The sequence below is a fragment of the Pituophis catenifer genome, unplaced genomic scaffold, assembly GCF_029215685.1.
Source record: "Pituophis catenifer annectens isolate HBS135680 unplaced genomic scaffold, rPitCat1.0.hap2 SCAF_1, whole genome shotgun sequence".
NCBI classification, from domain to species: domain Eukaryota; kingdom Metazoa; phylum Chordata; class Lepidosauria; order Squamata; family Colubridae; genus Pituophis; species Pituophis catenifer.
In genome coordinates this window covers 39,422,277-39,441,770 of record NW_027256881.1, presented here as the reverse complement: position 1 = coordinate 39,441,770, position 19,494 = coordinate 39,422,277, and the positions used below count along the sequence as shown (strand labels likewise).

General features: G+C 36.0%; 1 protein-coding gene across 2 annotated transcripts in view; it reads right to left on the bottom strand.

Moving 5' to 3' along the window:
- The window catches only part of LOC139308638 (phosphofurin acidic cluster sorting protein 2-like), a 176,006-nt gene that overhangs the window by 29,355 nt on the left and 127,157 nt on the right, over positions 1-19,494 (bottom strand). For both annotated transcript variants that reach the window (XM_070932319.1, XM_070932318.1), the window contains exons 3-5: positions 935-1,024; positions 402-527; positions 54-216 (exon numbers count right to left, since the gene is read on the bottom strand). In XM_070932319.1, coding sequence (XP_070788420.1) covers positions 54-216; positions 402-527; positions 935-1,024 — 379 coding nt within the window. The remainder of the gene's footprint in view (positions 1-53; positions 217-401; positions 528-934; positions 1,025-19,494) is intronic.

Below are 19,494 nucleotides of genomic sequence, written 5' to 3'. Positions count from 1 at the left end.
GAGCAAACTTCAACTAAACCCCGCAGGGTAAAACTTTATAAACAAAACCTTACCAGACGCCTTGATTTTGGGACCAGAGGGGACATTTCCATCTTCATGATCGATAGGTTGACTAGAAAGTGAGTAGATGCTGATTTCAGCCACCCGGATGCTTACATCCTTGATGTTGCTGTGAAGGCCCAAAAGCTGCCCTCCATCTGTGGGGTGTTGCATGACCTGAGTAGAGAATACAATACAAACAGCCTCTAGCATAGACTAATAACATTCCATGCTTTTCTTGGAAAATGTACAAAGCAGCCAGTATTACATTCTGGTCCTCAATCTACACCCTAAATAAGCATCTCCTCTTCCCCACCAGTTCCCAGATAGCTGTGCTACAATCTTTCTGCAGTTCCATTTACCTCAGCCATGTTAATGATGCCCACTGCCAAAGTCTTGTAGCCCAGAATAGTTCTATTCTTATACCGCTTTCTGCGCTGCAGCATGATCTGGAGCTTGTTACCATCTCTTTTCAGGAAATGTGGATACTGTAAAAAAGAGTATTTACATGAAAGACCATTTTTAAGGTGCTTCTGGTGAAACATTCACAGAGTGGTTAAGAAGGAATATACCAGATCTCTCAAGCAGCCTCCATATTCCTTCGTTTATGCTTCATTTTATAACCAGAGCACAAATGTGATTGGAAAATAGCCTTAGGCTGTGCTCAGAATGAACTAATTATGAAAATAAGATCCTTTGAACACTGTGGGCTTATTTCAGAATAAATATACCAAAAATTATGCTTTAAGAATATCGATCATAGGTTACAAATGTTTAACAATTCATAATATAGTTACTTGAAGTACTATTCTTAAATACATTCTGTTCAAAATACACAAAGAAAGCTTTTACTGAGACACAATTCTTTATTTCTGCCCAAGAAAGTTAAAGTTACCTGCAGTGAAAATGTTAACTCCAGATCAGTCTCCATCAAGCCTCCAGGCGGTAAAACATATTCATTGGATCTCAAGACTCTTTTTGAGCCCTGTAAAAGTCCAGGAACAATCATTGCATCATTACTTCAATTCAGCTACCATAAGGAACAGCCTAATACATATATACATACATACATACCAGTAGATAGATCAGTTATCTCTAAATCTCCATTTATGTATTATATACACATGCACTACATATGCCACACAAATATCAACCCATTCAACATGCATTACATATGATACCTAATACGTTTCTTATTGGGAGCTGCAATTATTCACAAAGTCTAAGTAACTTGCTAACAATTAGAGGCGGAGAATTAAATACTAAATCACAGGCATAGCTTAAAGGTAAAGGTAAAGGTTCCCCTCCACATATGTGCTAGTCATTCCCAACTCTAGGGGGCAGTGCTCATCTCCGTTTCAAAGCCGAAGAGCCAGCACTGTCCGAAGACGTCTCCGTGGTCATGTGGCCGGCATGACTATAAATGCCAAAGGCACATGGAACGCTGTTACCTTCCCACCAAAGGTGGTCCCTATTTTTCTACTTGCATTTTTTATGTGCTTTTGAACTGGTAGGTTGGCAGAAGCTGGGACAAGTAATGGGAGCTCACCCCGTTACGCGGCACTCGGGGTTCGAACCGCTGAACTGCTGACCTTTCAATCGACAAGCTCAGCATCTTAGCCACCGCGTCCCTCTTTTTCTTTTTTTTAAGGCATAGCTTAGAAGTCCTTAATTTCCCTCTCTTTTTCTAAAACTCCCTCTCCAAATAGAGAACCACAGTCTTCGTCTTCATATTTCTGTGCTTAGCTTTCTCTCACCCATCTTGCTGTTCACAGACACCATCTCCAGCCTACACCCCAGTTCCCTTCCTCCTCTCCCAAACTGGGTTGCCTCCTAGCCTGACCCATCTCAAACCAGTTTCTCCATTTCCTCTTCCTATTATTCTGGTAAAGCGGTCCGCCACTCTTTTCTTTTCTTTTTTTTTAATTTTCAGATTACCTCCCTGCTATATCTTATTTCCATGGAATAAAGATGCCAAGTGTCTAAACAGTAGCTCACTTTATTTAATTATTCAATCAAATCATCTAGCCTCTTATCTCACAATTGCAAGTTTAAAATGCTTCTGACTGAACATTTTTGTCAAACTGGGCATTCTGCAGGCACAGCAGGATGCTGGATATTTAAAAGATCACAGATAAACAAGCATATAAAAATGCAAGTTTTGTGAGATGTAGCACTAAAAAACAAATCACTCCAACAGATCAATAATGGCACATTGGTACCCAGAAGTAATCTGTTATAAGTCAGACCTAGAAGAAATGTGACAAAACATAATTTGTTGCTATCCACGGCTTCCATTTAAAATTAGAGAAAAACAAGCATACTTCCCTCTTCAAATCAGTAGACTTCTTATTGTCACCAGACTATTCTCCTATTCTAAAACCACTACATCAGACTACAAAATAAAGGCCCCACCTACCACAGGACTAGACTATGCAATTAATAAATATATCCAGATGCCTTTACAATTGTTTGGGCAACAGCTCTACAGCATCTTTTATGCTGTAATCATATATACATATGATTTTTATTAAAACCTTTAAACAAGTTTAACACGAACTAATATAAGGTAAGGAAGAAAAAGAAAAAGAAATCAAAGAAAAGGAAAAAAGTGGAAGAAAAGAAAAAAGTTGAGGGAAAAGAGAAAGCAAAAAAGATATAAAGAAGTGGCTTCTGATATTCTTCACAGCAGTTAAAAGTACAAATATATTTTAATCTCTTTCTAAAGTTACATCATATTGCTTTTCTTTCCATAACCTATTGTGTTTAATTATCATAGATCACAAATTCATTTTTTCCCCATTTTTTCACAAAAAGGCCACCAGTCACCAAGAAATTTAGATAATATCTTTTCTCTAATCAAAGAAGTCAATTTATCCATTTCAGCAATATCTATTAACTTCACCAACCATTCCTCCGTATTGGGTAGTGTCCAATCTTTCCATCTCTGTGCATATAGTAATCTCGCCACAGTAATCATATATTGAAATAATCTTCCATGGCTTTTTTCTAACTGTTTATCCATTAATCCTAAAAAGAAAAGTTCCAGCTTCAATTGAATATTGGTCTTTAACACTGTCTGTATCAAAATATTATTTGAATTCAACATTTTACAGCTATTTTACATGTCCACGAAGAATGATAAAATGTCCTTTCATGTTGTTTACATTTCCAAAATACAACTGGAGTACTTTTATACATTCTAGATAATTTCTCTGGCAGCACTACCAGATGTAATAATGACAGCACCAATATCAAAAGTTAACAGTTCATCCTCCAGTGCAACATGTCCTCAACTGCATTCCGCTTTCAACACCAAATTATTATTATTTAGACAAAATAAAAGTCATATACAGATCCAATGGCAGAAATGGCAACATTCCAAATAAAATGGGAAAATATTTGAACCTCCCAAGAAAACTACAACTGCCATTAAAGTGATATTTGGAAGATTAAAAAAAAACATTGAAAAACTGACTGCACAACTAAACCACTGAATCACAACTAATCAAGAAATCTGATTCTATCATAAGCGGCCTGAATCAAATTAACAGCCCTTTATTCCACTACAGGAGTTAATTAGTCTTCTATTGTCATGTTTACATTATTAAGACTGCTTTATGAATAGAGACTATATTTGTTTTACATTATTTGTGTTTATAATTGCTGCCACCTACTTCCCATTAATATTAATGATCACTAGTGATGATCATTAATGAAGATTAATGATCAATCAATCAATCAATCAATCAGAATAGAACTGGAAGGGACCTTCAAAGTCTTCTAGTCCAATCCCCTGCTCAAGCAGGAAATCCTATACCATTTCAGACAAGTGACTGTCCACTCTCTTTTTTAAAATCTCCAGTGATGAAGCATCCACAATGTTTGATGGCAAGCTGTTCCACTGGTTAATTGTCCTGACTGTTAGGAAGTTTCTCCTTAGTCCCAGGTTGCTTCTCTCCCTGATTAATTTCCATCCATTATTTTCTGTCTTGTCTACAGGTGCTTTGGTAAATAAGTTGACCCCCTCCTCTTTGTAGCAACCTCCCAAATACTAGAATAATGCTACCAGTATCATGTCACCCAGAGTCCTTCTTTTCTCTAGACTGCTTTCACCTGCTTTCCCTATTAATATTATTGATTATGTGATCTTTATCTATAATCATGGTTCCCAATCCTCCTCATTCTCCATTGCCATGTACATTCTGACACGGATGGACAGAAACGAAGGCAAGATGCTTGTCTTATGCTTAGTACCATCTCGTAAAAAAGGATAGAGAATGTGTGGCTCTCTACAAGTTGTTGGACTCCAACTTCTATCATTCCCCCACCAGAATGAAAACAATTAGTAATGATAGAATCTGTTTGTTTGTATTCATTTATTCATGCCTCATAATGCTCTGTGCTCTTAATCTGGAAATAGAGGGGATCGTGAGAAAGAAAGGAAAGTTTGACTGGTACAGTATTTATATGCTACCCTACTACTTTGGCTGGCAAGATGCTCTCAAGAACCATTTTACTATCTCCTTTTCAGAAGAAACTTTTCCATACTGTACTGCAGAAAAGTTACCTTTACAGCCAACGATAAAGTTAGGCAAAAGTACTGAGGCCTCACCACTTGTTAACCTTACTTCATTAAATTACATAGAAATATACTTGATCCAGACAGATATTATTTGATGAGAGGCTTAATTCCAGCAGGATTAACTGCAATGTGGCCCGCCTCAGAGAAAGAAAAAGATTAACCACCCCAAGGCTTCTAGATGGTTTTAATAACTCTTGCACATGTTCACTAGGACTCTGAGAGCTATACTGATGACACCTTTTTGATTGGTTTTAAAATATTAATTTACAGAGAGAAACCAAAGCCAGTCCACAAAATATATATATTTCAAAGCTGGAAGCATCACAGAAGAAGAAAAAAAAAAAGAATGCTAGTGAGTATGAAATACTTTTAAAAAAGGCCATCCAAGAATGAAATCAGCCAACCATTGTTTTTGTTTGTTTGTTGCTTTTTAACACATGGAACAAATTTAACCTAATGGTTAAAAGATCCTAGAAGAATAATCTTCACCTCAAGTATTCTGGGCAACCATCCAGATATACTCCATGCAGTCCTCTGTCAAGGAGATGTCATCTTCTCCTTAACACCTCCAAGGCATATTTTTTTTTGACTGCCAAAAAATCATAGTGCTGCTTTGGCTCACTTTCAATTAGAGCAACATATTCAGAAAAAGCACACAGCACAGCACATGGAGAGTACTAATTCAGCACAAAGATGGGGGAAAAACTGCATGCATAGGTGTAGGCCCTCAATGTAGAGCAGATGACATAGCAAAGCATGCCTATCCCTATACTGAAACCAGTAAGGGGTGGTGGTTGCATTACTGTATAGTAGTTGTGGCATAATTAAATTGCTATGTATGGATAGAGATCCATCTGCTATCTAGTAAACTTTTAAGGAAATGCCAGATGTGCATTTGGACTCTGAAAATCTAATTAGACCTGATCCTTGTCACATAAAATTTTACTTCAGAGGATTTCTTACATGTAGAAATATACATACAAATACAACAGCAATCTAAAATGATAAAGTCCAGTTTGCAAAAATCTGGACAACTATTACAGGTAGTCTTCAAGTTACAACAGGTAATTTAGTGACCATTTGAAGTTACAACAGCACTGAAAAAAGTGACTTACAACAAGGTCGCATTATCAAAATTCAGAGGCTTGACAACTGGTTCACATCTATGACAGTTGCAATGTCCCAGAGTTATGTGATCCCCTTTTGTGACCTGCTGGCAAGGAAAGTCAATGGGGAAGCCAGATTTACCTAAGAACCCTGTTAGTAATTTAACAACTGCAGTGATTCACTTAACAAAAGTGGCAAGTAAAGTTGTAAAATGGGGCAAAATCCAACAAATTTTTCACTTAGCAACATAAATTTGGGGCTCACTTGTGGTTGTAAGTCAAGGACTACCTGTATATGGCAGAAAGGCTACAGGTGTCAACCCTTCTCTCCCAAAAACCTCCTATGTTTACAACCTTGCTTTGATGAAGCCACTTGACAGATATTGCTACTTCACAGATATTGCTGCCAATAAAGAAGAATATTTGTAGCTCAGGGTTGAAATGAGAGGTCCTTGGTGCTCTCTGAGGCTGACAGTTTTCTAGTCACTGATGATGTTACCTAGTTTGGGTAATGAAACATCTGCAAGAAAGCAACCAAGCTCAGAAAGCCCCAAGGATCCCACCTCTCAGATATTGCTGCTTCCACTTAGCCTCCTGGAGAATCCTAGGATGCTCTCCCCAGTCCCGGCAGGTGAGGCAGATAAGAATCCCACACTCTGTGGCCTTACTGGCAAATACAAAAGAAGAAAAGATGATAAAAATGAAATAAATTCTACAGTGCTACCTCCTGGTCTTTATAGTGTTAAAATAGCTCCATCTGACAAATTATAATTGAAATTACTATTTATTTATTTTTTTAAAGGAAAGGAAAAGATGCAAAAATCCCTGTTCAGCATTAAGTTATCACAGGTAAAAACATTCTATGGCAAGGAGATAAAAGTAAAGTGCTATTTAATCAGTTAGCATGTTAAAGAAATCTCCCACAGAAAACTGCAAAAGAGAAGATAAGATAAAAGGTGATAGATCTGCTAATAATATAAAGCAACTTCATTGCAAAGAGATACCAGGTTGCATATATCTTATCCAGGACAAGATACATCAGACATCATAAAGCTTAAATAATTGCATATATTCCAAAGTAAAATTACTGTTATAAAATATTACCAGCTAGATCTTTATATTTATCCTTCCCAATGTAATACTCTCTATCTCAGTTATTCCCGGATCCCTCATTCAGATGATCTCTGAGGATTTTAGTCAAGTACAGTAATTTCTGAAGCTGTTCTCATCAGTCTTGGTTCCAAACTTGTCCTTTTTCTGTAGATGTCTCTCATCTCTCCTTCTCTTACTAGCATTTGGATTTTAAAATGATAAAGGGGAGCTGTGGAGCACCTTGTGGGCTACATGCAGTGAGCATAATCTCCCTAGCCTGAGGCCAAGTTGTATATTCAGAACACAGCTGATAGCCTGGAGCACCATGTGAAAGGGGAAATCCTCACAAAATGTCCCATTTCCTGAGCTTAATTCTAGTTAGGCTAAACTATTCCAATAAAATATGTATGTAGCAAATTCCAGGTGATAAATAATGTCCCATTGCCTCGATTAAGCAACAAAGCCACAGCTTCTCCAAAATCTTGAAAAGTTTATAGAATAAGCTAAGCAGAAATATAGGTCTTAAATTATGGTATGAGCAGCATCCCTGATACACATTGTGCATAATCCAGATAAAAGCTAAGCCAAAAGGATCAATGGATATTCACTTCAAGACTAATTTGGGATGGGCCATAATGAACTAACATTCAACAATGCTGAACCAGATAAACAGAAGAAATAGCTTGCCAGAAAACACGAGTGAGAAGTGTGTCTGGCAAGCAAGAAAGTGCTGAAAGAAAGAAGAGTTTTATCTGCTGCTACAAGGCCTACACTAGTATATGGCTGCATGTCTTGTAAGTTAACAGCAAATTTCTGGCTGAGGTATTAGATCGAGATCCATAAAGGATGTATTTAAAAGTCAATCTATTAAAAAGCTGCTGGGCAGCCTCACACATTCAACCATTCTTCTATCTCAGCTCTTCATTTGCATATGGAAGACTGATAAACTATTTCAAAGATTGCTTCCAAGCAGAAATGAGAGGGATATGTGAATACTTGAAACTTTAATAACCCTTAACTTGTGCTGCCTGGACATTTACTATAGAACTCAGTCTCTTGGATAGATGTTTGATAATGCACATTTCTGAATATGGATCCTTTGATTTTCATTTCTAAGAATTATTAAGTTAGTGCCATTCTTTTATACAAATCAAATGTCTTAGTTACTTTGCCACAAAAGAAGGGCCGCTAATTATGAAACTCTGTTCCTCAACGACTTAATAAATTATAGATTCCTTTGACAGCGAAAAAGGTGACTGTTGTGTTATTTTAAATAATTTACCATTACTTATGTCCTAATATTTTACAGATTGAAGTCTGTTTTAAATTCCGACCTTTGCTGACTGCAATTTCCTTTAGTGCCAACTTACATACATACTCCGAAAAGGAATTTATGAAGGAGGGAAAGAGAATTTTTCTTACTGTCAATTTCCGTTCCCTGAATCCCATGGAGGGTATTCTTTGACCTTAAAAAAATCACTCTCTTCTACAACAAGTAAGGAAGAAAACTAGTTGTTTCTAGGAAAAGGAACAACTTAATCATTCCTGGCTGCACAGGTTAAAGTAGTCCTGATAAGATGCAGGAAATGACAAGCATGTAGAAAGGGACCATTGAACCAAGTTCTGGAGAGTTTGTCAGTAATGGAAGAGTGATATTATGTGAGCAGTTACTGAAGCTATTAGTGAGGTATTCAAGAGAAAAAAATTAGCATGTTTATCTTCTAAGAACATCATCCTAGAGGACTGGATGTCCATCATTACACTTAGTTTTGGCTTTTGTCTCAATTTTCTATGATTCCATGACCACACAGCTTTAACAATCATCTTCAGACCTTCAGAATGATTCTAGATTTGATAAACATTCTCTCTCTCTTTCTCTCTGCCCCACTTAAACAAATAAAAAAAGGTTTTGTAAATATAAAAAGTAAGCTATTCCAGAAAACATACATTTAAAAAAAAAAATAACAAAAAACAGCAATTCAGCTGGGCTCACAGCTTGAACTACTGCTAGGAAGTGAGGGGCAACATGGCAAGGCCACAATGTTTTCCTTCATTAAAGCAGTGGTGTAGCCAAACTTCCAGAGGGAGGTGCTCTACCAACATCAATGAAAGCTGTTATTTGCAATCAGCTTTTACAAAAAAATAATGTAAAGAATATTTGGTTTTCTTTACGTTGATTGCACTGTATTTCAGGAAGAAAATGAGCATTAATCTAACTGAAGGGTCCCATTATGTTTTGGTAGCAATAAGCTTCTAACAGACTTGTCACAGATCTAGGAGTCTTGATAAGTGATTACTTTTATTTTTATTCTGACACCTGCAGAGAAGAATCCAGCTTCAGAAAGCAATTTGTCACCCCAGATTTAGCACTGATAAAAGTAAAAAAATAGCCCGCTGGCTGTCATTATAAATATGGATTATTTATCCTCTTAAGAATGTGACAAAACACATATACACACACAGGGAGGGAGGGAGAAGGAGAGAAAGAGAAAGGAAGGGGGAGAGGGAGAGAGAGAGAGAAAGAGAGAGAAGGGGAGGGAGGGAGGGAGGGAGAGAGAGAGAAAATGAGATCCAGTAAGATATTATCTATGCCTCAGTTTATCAATTTTTAACATTTGATTCCTTACGTCTCTCAATTTTTTTCTCAAAATATATGTGATTTCCTGCAATACTGTACATCAAAATATTAATATCGCAATCTGGATTAATGAAATTTCTGGAATTCATATCAGAATAAGTTAGATAACAGTTATTAAAAATATTACAATATAAATAAACATGATTTGATCTATAACAAAAAGGTTGAACCACCATAATCCCAATAAATATTTTACTAGTTTGTCCATTCCTCAGACATTTAAATAGACATTTAATGTGTTGGTTTTCAGTAATGAAGGACTTGTTCTTTAAAAAGGAAAATGCAATGTTCTTTTTTTCTATTTTTTTATTTTATTCAAAAGAAAGTTATAAGTACAAATCTCCAAAAAAATACAAAACAATCAAGAAAAAAGAGTATTGAAAAGAAATAAAATATATATAAACATGTTATCGTCCCTAATTGAATACTGATTATTACATTATTACAATATTGATTGTGAAACAGGCCCCAAAATTTTTAAACTAGTAAATCTATTTGCAAATTATTGACCTATCTTATATATATAATATGTTAATGACAAAATAGTTACTTGAAGTCTTCAATTCTTCCAGAAAGTTCATAAAACTTCCTTTCCGTTTGTATAGCACGTTGGGGGAAAAAATTTTTTTCTTTCCTTACTATTGATTTTTTGTATTGATTTTTTTTTCCTTTTTGTTATTTTTTAACAATAAAAATATAATAATTTTTTTTTAAAAAAAATGACAAAATAGTTAACAGGAAGAACAATAATAAAAAAGCAAGGTTAAGGTTTCAAAAGTCTCTGTTAACAAACTGTTATTATAATCCACTCATAGAAAATTTGCCAAGGCATCTTATCTATTCCTAAATCAGCCCAAAAGTTAAGAATAATCAAATATCCATGTTCTTAATACCATCTCTTATTAATTATTGTCTAATTAAATATAATTAATTCAGTCTCCATGGTGTCTCGATCTTCCTAACAAAATCCATATAAAGTGATTCTATATGGGCCCTCTTAGGAAAGGAAAATTTCTCACTTCCCCATTCAGTCAGACTTCTAGTATTGTAAAGAGATACAGGCTTGAACTTCAAAGAGACACATAAGATCAGCTCAGTTCTCTGGCTATCTTTTTGGTCTGCAACTTTCATATCAGAACCCTTTCGTGAATCTAATTTATCCAAAACTACATGCCTCTGCATGTTTTCCATGGCTATTATAATTCCGTAAACTTTTTAAAAAAACCTTTCAGCTAAAAGTTGCATGTTATCAAAAAGTCTTTTCATACATTTCAACCACCTTTGTTAGTCTGTAACCTGATACATTGTTACTCTGTGAAACTTGATCAGGGAATTTAGAATAGTGAAGCAGAAAGAAACAGGAAAGATATTTTTTGGACACTTCGATCCAAATAAAAATACAAAAGAAATGGACTTCCGGTTTCCTTGTCTCCGGCGTCGGCGGCGCTCTTTGAAGCTCCGCCAGCCCCGCCGCCTGTAGAGCCGCTTCGAAACGAAGAAGCGGCTCGAAAACTTCTAGATCCTAAAGGATTGAAGAAGAGAGATCGCAGGGCACTGGTTGAGCCCCTGTGACCCCCCAGGGAAGTTTCTGGGGAGAGAACAGGCGTGGCTCCCTTCCAGCCTGCTGAAACTCCGGGCGACGTGGGACGATTCTGCCTCTGCAGAACAAGCCGGCTGCAGGAAACTTAAAGCGAAAGAACCGGCTTTAATAAACAGCGAAACTATCTGAAGCCTGAAATTTGGAAACGCAAGTATCAGCACTTTATTGACTTTCAATTTGAGAAATGCGAGTGAGTGAAAGTGCTTTGAAAAGAAAAAAATATGGCGCCTAGCCTCTGAGTTAACGAGCCAGTGAAAGTGGATTGGTGAAGTTATCTTGTTTTGTTACAAAGTTTCCAAGTTGTTACAAAGTTGCCCTGCTTGTTAAAAGAGAAACAATAATTTCTCCTTTTTTAATACTGGACTTTGCTTTATTCAAGTCTTTATTTGATTAAATCTGGGGGACTTTTTTAGAAGTCTTTGTGCAGGAGGGAAAGGAAAAGGAACCTCCCTTTTCAGAAAAACTAGATCACGAGCCAGGATGGCTTCAAAGAAGCAGGAAGGGAAGGCGTCAGGGGGGGGATCCCCCACACACAAACATGAAAAGCAACCTCCCCCTGCTCAACAGTTACAAACTCAGAAAAAAGAATTTGATGTGGGAGATTTAAAAGAATTTATTTCTAAAACTTTGGATGACAAATTTCAAAAATCCCAACAGGAGATAGATGATAAACTTCAAAAATCACATCAGGAATTTATGCAGGAAATTAATGAAGTTAAAGACATGGTGAATCAGAATCAAAAAAAGGTGACCAAAAAAATATCAGAAGTGGCGTCTGGCCTGGTAGAATTTATTGGGAAAGTTGATTTTAAAGTTGAAGAATTTAAATCAGAAGTTAATGTCAAGATGAAAGACAATGATTATAAAATTGATGAAGTTGACAATAAAATGCAGAGAATTGAAGATGAGATTGTTATGATACAATTCCGGGCGATGGAATTTGCTATACGGCTTCGGGGAATTCGAGAGGAGGAGAGACAGGACTTGAGACAAGTTTGCTCTGAAGCCTTGGCTAAGATTTTACAAGCTAGTCCTGATTTGGTATTTCACAAAATAGATAAAATTTACAGAGTCAACTCTTGGGTGGCCAGACAAAGACAACTGCCTAGAGATGTGGTGATATATTTCACTGATAGAGAAATTAGAAATCATATCCTGCAAAAATCTTTTCATACTTCTATACAAGTGGGGGGCTCACGACTTGAAATTTTTAAAGAATTACCTCCTAAAATGCTGAAAGCTAGAAAAGAATTTGGTTTTCTTGTTAAGGAATTGAAAAATTTACAGATACCTTTCCGGTGGGATGCACCAGCTGGGATAATTTTTAGATACAAGGGAGAAGGATATCGGCTGAATACCGTGGAGAAGGCACAACATTTTTATAGTACTATACTTAAGGAAAGAACTCCATCTCCACGTACATCTACAGTTTTGGAGATTAAGGAGAGTGAAGAGAGGCAATTGGAAGAACAGTCTAAGCAGGAATTAGAAACAGTGCAAGGTGCAGAAGGAGGTTTTTTGAGTGAGCCCTTGCTGGATTCTTCTCCAATTTTGGATTTGATTCAGTTGGCTGAAGTGAAAGATCAACGTATAACTAGAGCTCAATCTAAGCTATTTAAACAACAGCAACAACAACAACAGGAAAGACAAGACAAGAAGGCAGTTAAGAGTACCGTACAAGAGAGTGGCGCTATGGGAGGAGCGAGATCGAAGCTTTCGGAGGAACTTCAAAGATATTGCTCCGCGCTCCAGAAAGAGGCCGATGACCTTTAAGTGTCTATCTTGGAATGTCAATGGGTTGAATTCAGCACAGAAAAGGAAGAAAATATTTACATATTTGAAACAATTTAATAATGATATAATATGTTTACAAGAAACGCATATAACTACTCAAGATCAAAAATATTTGATAAACTCAAAATTAGGATTACATTTTATATCTTCGACATCGCAGAAAAAGAATGGTGTGGTTATCTATGTAAATAAAAAATTAACAGCGAAAGTTATAGAAGCAGATCAAGAAGGTAGGTTTGTAGCAATTGAATTGCTTACAGCAAATGGACCAATTCTTTTGATTGGAATTTATGCTCCCAACCAACAACAGGATTATTTTTATAAGATATTATATACTAAAATATTGCAATGGGACTATAGATCTATTTTAATTATGGGAGACTGGAATGGAGTAATTGATTCTAAATTAGATAAAAAGAGCTTGGCAAAGTCTAGAATTAGACTACCACAGACTTTTTTTGATATGAAAGAAGATATGGAATTAAAAGATGTTTGGAGAATACATAATTCAAATGTATTGGATTACACTTTTTTTTCTGATAGACATAGATCTTTTTCTAGGATTGACTTTATCCTGTTGTCAAATGATCTACTTGTTAAGACCAAAAGAACAAAGATTTTTCCAAGAACTTTGACTGACCATAGCCCTGTATGGATAGAAATTGAGATGGATAAGGTTGAGAGACGCTCCTGGAGATTAAATGAGAACTTGTTTAGATACGAAAAAAATATAATAGAACTTAAAAAGCACTTGAAAGAATTTTTTGAAATAAATTTGAATAAAGGTACTCCAATCGAAATTGTTTGGGACGCAAGTAAAGCTTATATGAGAGGGGTACTTATCTATATGAACTCTAAACATAGACAGTTCCGACAAAAGAAAAGAATCGAGTTGGAAATGGAAATAAAGAATAAAGAACAGCTACTTATTAAAAATCCAACAGATGAAAGAATTCGAGGTGCTATAAAACTTTTGAAGGACCAATTTCAAATGCTTATGGCGGAACAAGTTGCAACAAGCCTACAATATGCGAAGCATAATACATTTTGCAACGCTAACAAACCGGGCAGATGGTTGGCTTACACATTGAGGAAAAAACAAAGTATACGGACTATTGATAGTATTGATATTGGCGGGAAAGAAATCTTTCAACAAAAATTAATTAAAGAAGCTTTTGTGGATTATTATACTAAATTATATGCTAAAGAAGAGGTGCAGAATGGACTTATAGAAAAATATTTAAATGATAAGAGAATTACAAAAATTACCGATCAACAAAAGGAAAGAATGAATTATCCCATAACAGAGGAGGAGATAACAGCAGCAATTAAACAGTTAAAAACAGCCAAAGCTCCTGGCACGGATGGTCTGACTGCAGTGTATTATAAAACTTTGCAAGCTGAAATGGTGGGACAACTTAGAGACTTATTTTGTAACATTCAACAAGGGGGTAAAATACCCCCATCTTGGACAACTGCTTATATATCTTTGATACCAAAAGAACAAGTTGGTCCTAAAAAACCAGAGAATTATAGACCAATATCTCTTTTGAATACAGACTATAAAATTTATGCGAAGGTATTAGCCAACAGATTGATGCCAGTAATTCAAAAGGTGATTCATGAGGACCAAGCGGGATTTATTGAAGGCAGATATATGAAGGACAATGTAAGGCAAGTAATAGATTTATTGGAATATCTTGATAAGAATAAACAGATTCCTGCAGTGCTGGCTTTTTTGGATGCAGAGAAGGCCTTTGATAGAGTGGATTGGAATTTTCTTTTAAAGACTTTAAAAAAGATGAACTTTGGGGACCAATTTATACAGGCAATCTCAGCAATTTATCAAGAGCAAAAGGCACAGATTATTATTAATGGAAGTTTGACGACAGAGTTTAAAATTGAAAAAGGAACAAGACAGGGATGTCCGTTGTCCCCACTTTTATTTATTTTAACATTGGAAGTCTTGTTAAACACAATACGGGACTCAAAAATTTTGAAAGGTATAATGATAAGGCAAGAGGATTACAGAATAAAGGCATTTGCAGATGATCTGGTGGTTACCCTATCACAACCAATGGAATCAATAATCTTGATGAATGACATTATACAAGATTATGGTAGAGTTTCAGGTTTTAGACTGAATTCAAAAAAGACCAAAATGATAGTTAAAAATATGACACAAGATCGTAAATATGAGCTTGAAAGGAGGGCAGGTTTTGAAATTGTACCTAAGGTAAAATATCTTGGAGTTCAGGTTGCAGAATCAAATTTGAAATTGTTTCAAAATAATTATGAGGTGTTGTGGCGAGAGGTTCAGAAAGATATGGAGACCTGGAAAAAGCTGCAACTGTCTTTACTTGGAAGAATAGCAGCAGTTAAGATGAATATTTTGCCAAGACTTCTGTTTTTATTTCAAATGATTCCGGTGCTTAAAAGTGATAAACAATTGAAAGTTTGGCAGTCTGGTGTGAATAAGTTTGTCTGGAACGAGAAGAAGCCGAGAGTGAAACTGAAAATTATGCAAGATGTTCCAGAAAGAGGAGGCCTTAAACTCCCAAACCTACAGTTATATTATGATGCTGCAGCTTTAACTTTAACAAGTGATTGGTTTGGAAGTAAAAAGACTGGAATACTAAACGCAGAAAGTTTTGATCTCGAATTTGGATGGCATGCTTATTTATTTTATGACGACAAAGTAGATAAAGTATTTAAAAGCCATATACTTAGAGACTCCTTGATGAGAGTTTGGAAGAAGCACCGACTCAAATGGGATTACAAAATACCGCTATGGTTGGATCTTGGTCATACTTTGTGGAATACAAATATAATGTCACTCGGGGGGTTTTTATATAAAGAGGTTCTTTTTACAGATGCGGGCAGATGGCAGCTGAAGACATTACAGACACTGTTGGATGAAGGACTTAATCTAACTTGGTTACAATATAATCAATTACAATTGAGATGGAAAGAGGACCAAAAAACTGGTATTATGTTGCATGAGGAAGAATTGGTTAGACACATAAAAGAGAAAGGTCCAATGCATATTAAAAGGCTTTATAATGTTTTGCTAGAAAGGGACTCAGAAACCGAATTAGTTAAAGATTGTATGATTAAGTGGGCACAAAATTTTGAAGAACCAGTGATGTTGGAAACATGGGAAAAAATTTGGGTTCAGAATGTTAAATTTACACAGTCGCAGAATCTGAGGGAAAATTTCTATAAAATGTTTTATAGATGGCATTTAGATCCCAAAAAGTTGTCATGTATGTACCCTAATGTTCAGCCAAAATGTTGGAGATGCGAATGTTTGGATGCTACGTATTATCATGTTTGGTGGACCTGTAGGAAAGTTAAGGCTTTTTGGATAAAAATTTGGTGGGTCATGCAGAATGTTTTGAAGAAAAAAATTCAGTTTTCTCCACAACTGTTTTTATTGGGTATAGTTAAGGGTTTTACATTGGGTGAAACAAAATTGATATTGTATATGATAACAGCAGCAAGACTGTTGATAGGTAAATACTGGAAGAATGAAGCTTTGCCCACTATCGAGGAATGGACTGTGAAGATGGCCAGTTTTGCAGAGATGGCGAAGATTTCAGCGTATTTAAAAGATTGTTCACAAGAGACTTATGAATGGGAATGGAAAAGGTGGATAGAATATGTTCAGAACAAATATCAAACTAGAAAGTATCAAATAGCTTTTATTTGAAAATAATGTATTAGAAATATTTTAATGCAAAGGGATAATGAGGAAAAATTTTATAGGGGGAGGGACGGGTTCAGGCTTATATATTAGTGTCATTAGTTATGAGTAAGTAATAGGGAAGTCTGGGGGGGGGAGGGTTAGGGAGGGTTAGGGAGGATGGGAGGTTTGGGGCGGGAGGTGGGGGGTGAAAAAGGGGGTGAAAATGTAATTGTAAAACTTTTGCAATAAAAAAAAAAAAAAAAATACAAAAGAAATAAACAAATATTTTGCAAATATAAAAAATGCACAAATCCTGTAGTGATAGCTCTTCAATATCCAAAAAGATGAAATGTGAGATTTAACAGATTTAACAGATTAACAGAGTTGGAAGGGACCTTATAGGTCATCTAGTCCAACCCCCCGCTCTAGCAGGAGACCCTAAACCATTTCTGACAAACGACAGTCCAATCTTTTCTTGAAAGTCTCAAGTGATAAACTCCCACAACTTCCGAAGGCAAGCTGTTCCATTGGTTGATTGTTCTCACTGTCAGAAAGTTCCTCCTCATTTCTAGGTTGAATCCCTCCTTGATCAGTTTCCATCCATTATTCCTTGTCTGTCCTTCAGGTGCTTTGGAAAACAGCATGACCCCCTCCTCTCTGTGGCAACCCCTCAAATATTGGAACACTGCTATCATGTCTCCCCTGGTCCTTCTCTTTACTAGACTAGCCATGCCCAGTTCATGTAACCGTTCTTCATATGTTTTAGTCTCCAATCCCCTAATCATCCTGGTTGCTCTCCTCTGCACTTTTTCTAGAGTCTCAACATCTTTTTTATAGTGTGGTGACCAAAACTTTATAGAGTGGTATTAGTACTTCACTTGATCTTGATTGTATCCCCTAAATTGTTAATACAATTTAGGATTGCATTGGCTTTTTTAGCTGCCGCTGCACACTGCTGGCTCAAAGAAGGAGGGTTATTCAAAACAACTACATAAATCAAAGAGAAAGAAAAAGAAAAAACAGCTAGAGTCCACCAGAGGGTTGAAATAAATTAGCATTAAATTAGCTGGTCAACTTTTAAAGATAAAAAGCAGAGTAAAACAATCAATTAAAAAGTGAAAGTTAAAACCCAGGCTTACTTAGAAAATAAAATTGCTGACAGGAAGATGGAGTTGCTCAATGACTTTCTGACTGCTCCTAGAGGAAAGTGGAATCTTCAAGACTCCCCTTCCCAGGTGGGTCCACAGCTGTCTAAAAGTCATCTTGAATTATTCCTAAATGCTCCCATACAATTCCAGGGAGCAGCACTGCTAGTGAATCAGCTTTGGCAGCAAAATCAGCAGATCCTCGGCAAGAAAAATAAAAGAGACCAGAAAAATGCAACATACTGAAGCATCACTTTGTAACCGACTTCAGCAACATTGGAACAGAAAGGAAAAAACAGAAAGGTGACAACCAGTCTAACTATATGAAGAGAATTATTTGGGAGCTTCCATTAATAATAGTAAAGTCACATCTAATCATTCAAAAAGACCAGTCTGTGAATGCGTAAGTACTGTACTATATAACCATTAATTTGGCCTTGCCAAACATCAATAGAAAGACTGAAATTAATACCTTGCCAAAATATTTAGTGTGCTTACAGAAGAAGATCTTCGTTGTAAGAAATTTCCCATGAAGATTATAATTCTGTTGAGATTTCTGTTAGGAAGGGGAGTGAACCAAGTGCCAACCTATCTTTCATTTGTGGCAGTTTCTTGATTTTTCATAGGTAAATGCTTCTCAATATAACTTTTTTTTCTTTCATTTAATCATGTCCAATTCATTCTTGCAGACTGCCTGGAGAAGTCCTTGCAGTTTTCTTGGCAAGGTTTTTCCTGGGGTAGTTTGCCATTGCCTCCTTCTTAGGGCTGAAAGAAAGTGATTGGCCCAAGGTCACCCAGCTGGCTAAGGCAGGAGTAAATAGAATTCACGGTCTCCAGATTTCTAGCCTGATGCCTTAACCATTACATCAAACTGGCTTTCAGTATAATGTACACATATTAAACAATACAGATCTAACTACAAACACTGATCCGATCAAAAGTCAAATTTGCAAATTCATAGCTTAAAACATGTTTCAAATAAAAATCAAAAGCAATGTATTTATAGCATTCATAACATAATTCTAATTATGTTAGAATCAAAGCCAATGCTTCCCAGGAGTGAATTCTTTTTAAAGCTTTTGGAGGTAAAGGACAGATTTGCTATAAACCTAATACCTCACTACAAACCACCACAGATGTTAAAAAGCATCATCCAGAGTTACAGAAATATTTCAGTTTATTTTCAGAGCTATGATAGATACATGCTGGCTTGTAAAAAACATGTCCATGAGGCTTTGCAGTGTGCAACATTATATATCTGATCTGATTGGGTTAATTGGCATTTGGAACATCAGTGTTTTCGCATGATTCCTGTTACATAACAAGGGCCATGTCAGGTTTCTCAACATGAATTAGATACACATTTTGAGCAAAGTAGCTCATGTTAATTTCCTGCCTCCCCTTCCTTTTTTAAGTTCTTTCTTTATTTCCTGGGTGTTATTATCTCATCCTTTTAACAGCTGGTTATAACACCTAAATAATCTCCCACAAATTGAATTAACAATTGTTTTTGTTCTAAGGTCTCTATAATTATTCATGTCAGGAAGCTTTGTTTGCTGTGGAAACGGTAAATGAGCCTGGACTAGTCTTGGCTTCTGCTATCTTCTTTTGCTATTTCCCCTCATTGCAAGAAAGCTGAATTCCTTCTTTCCTTCCTTTTTTTAATTGAATTTATACCCTGCCTTTCTCTTTATTTCAATATTTCAAAAGATTAAAATACAAGCATATAAAATGTAATGGATTTATTCCACTTAAAAACCAACATTAAAAAAATTCTTATAATTAATGTGTAAGAAATATTTTCGTG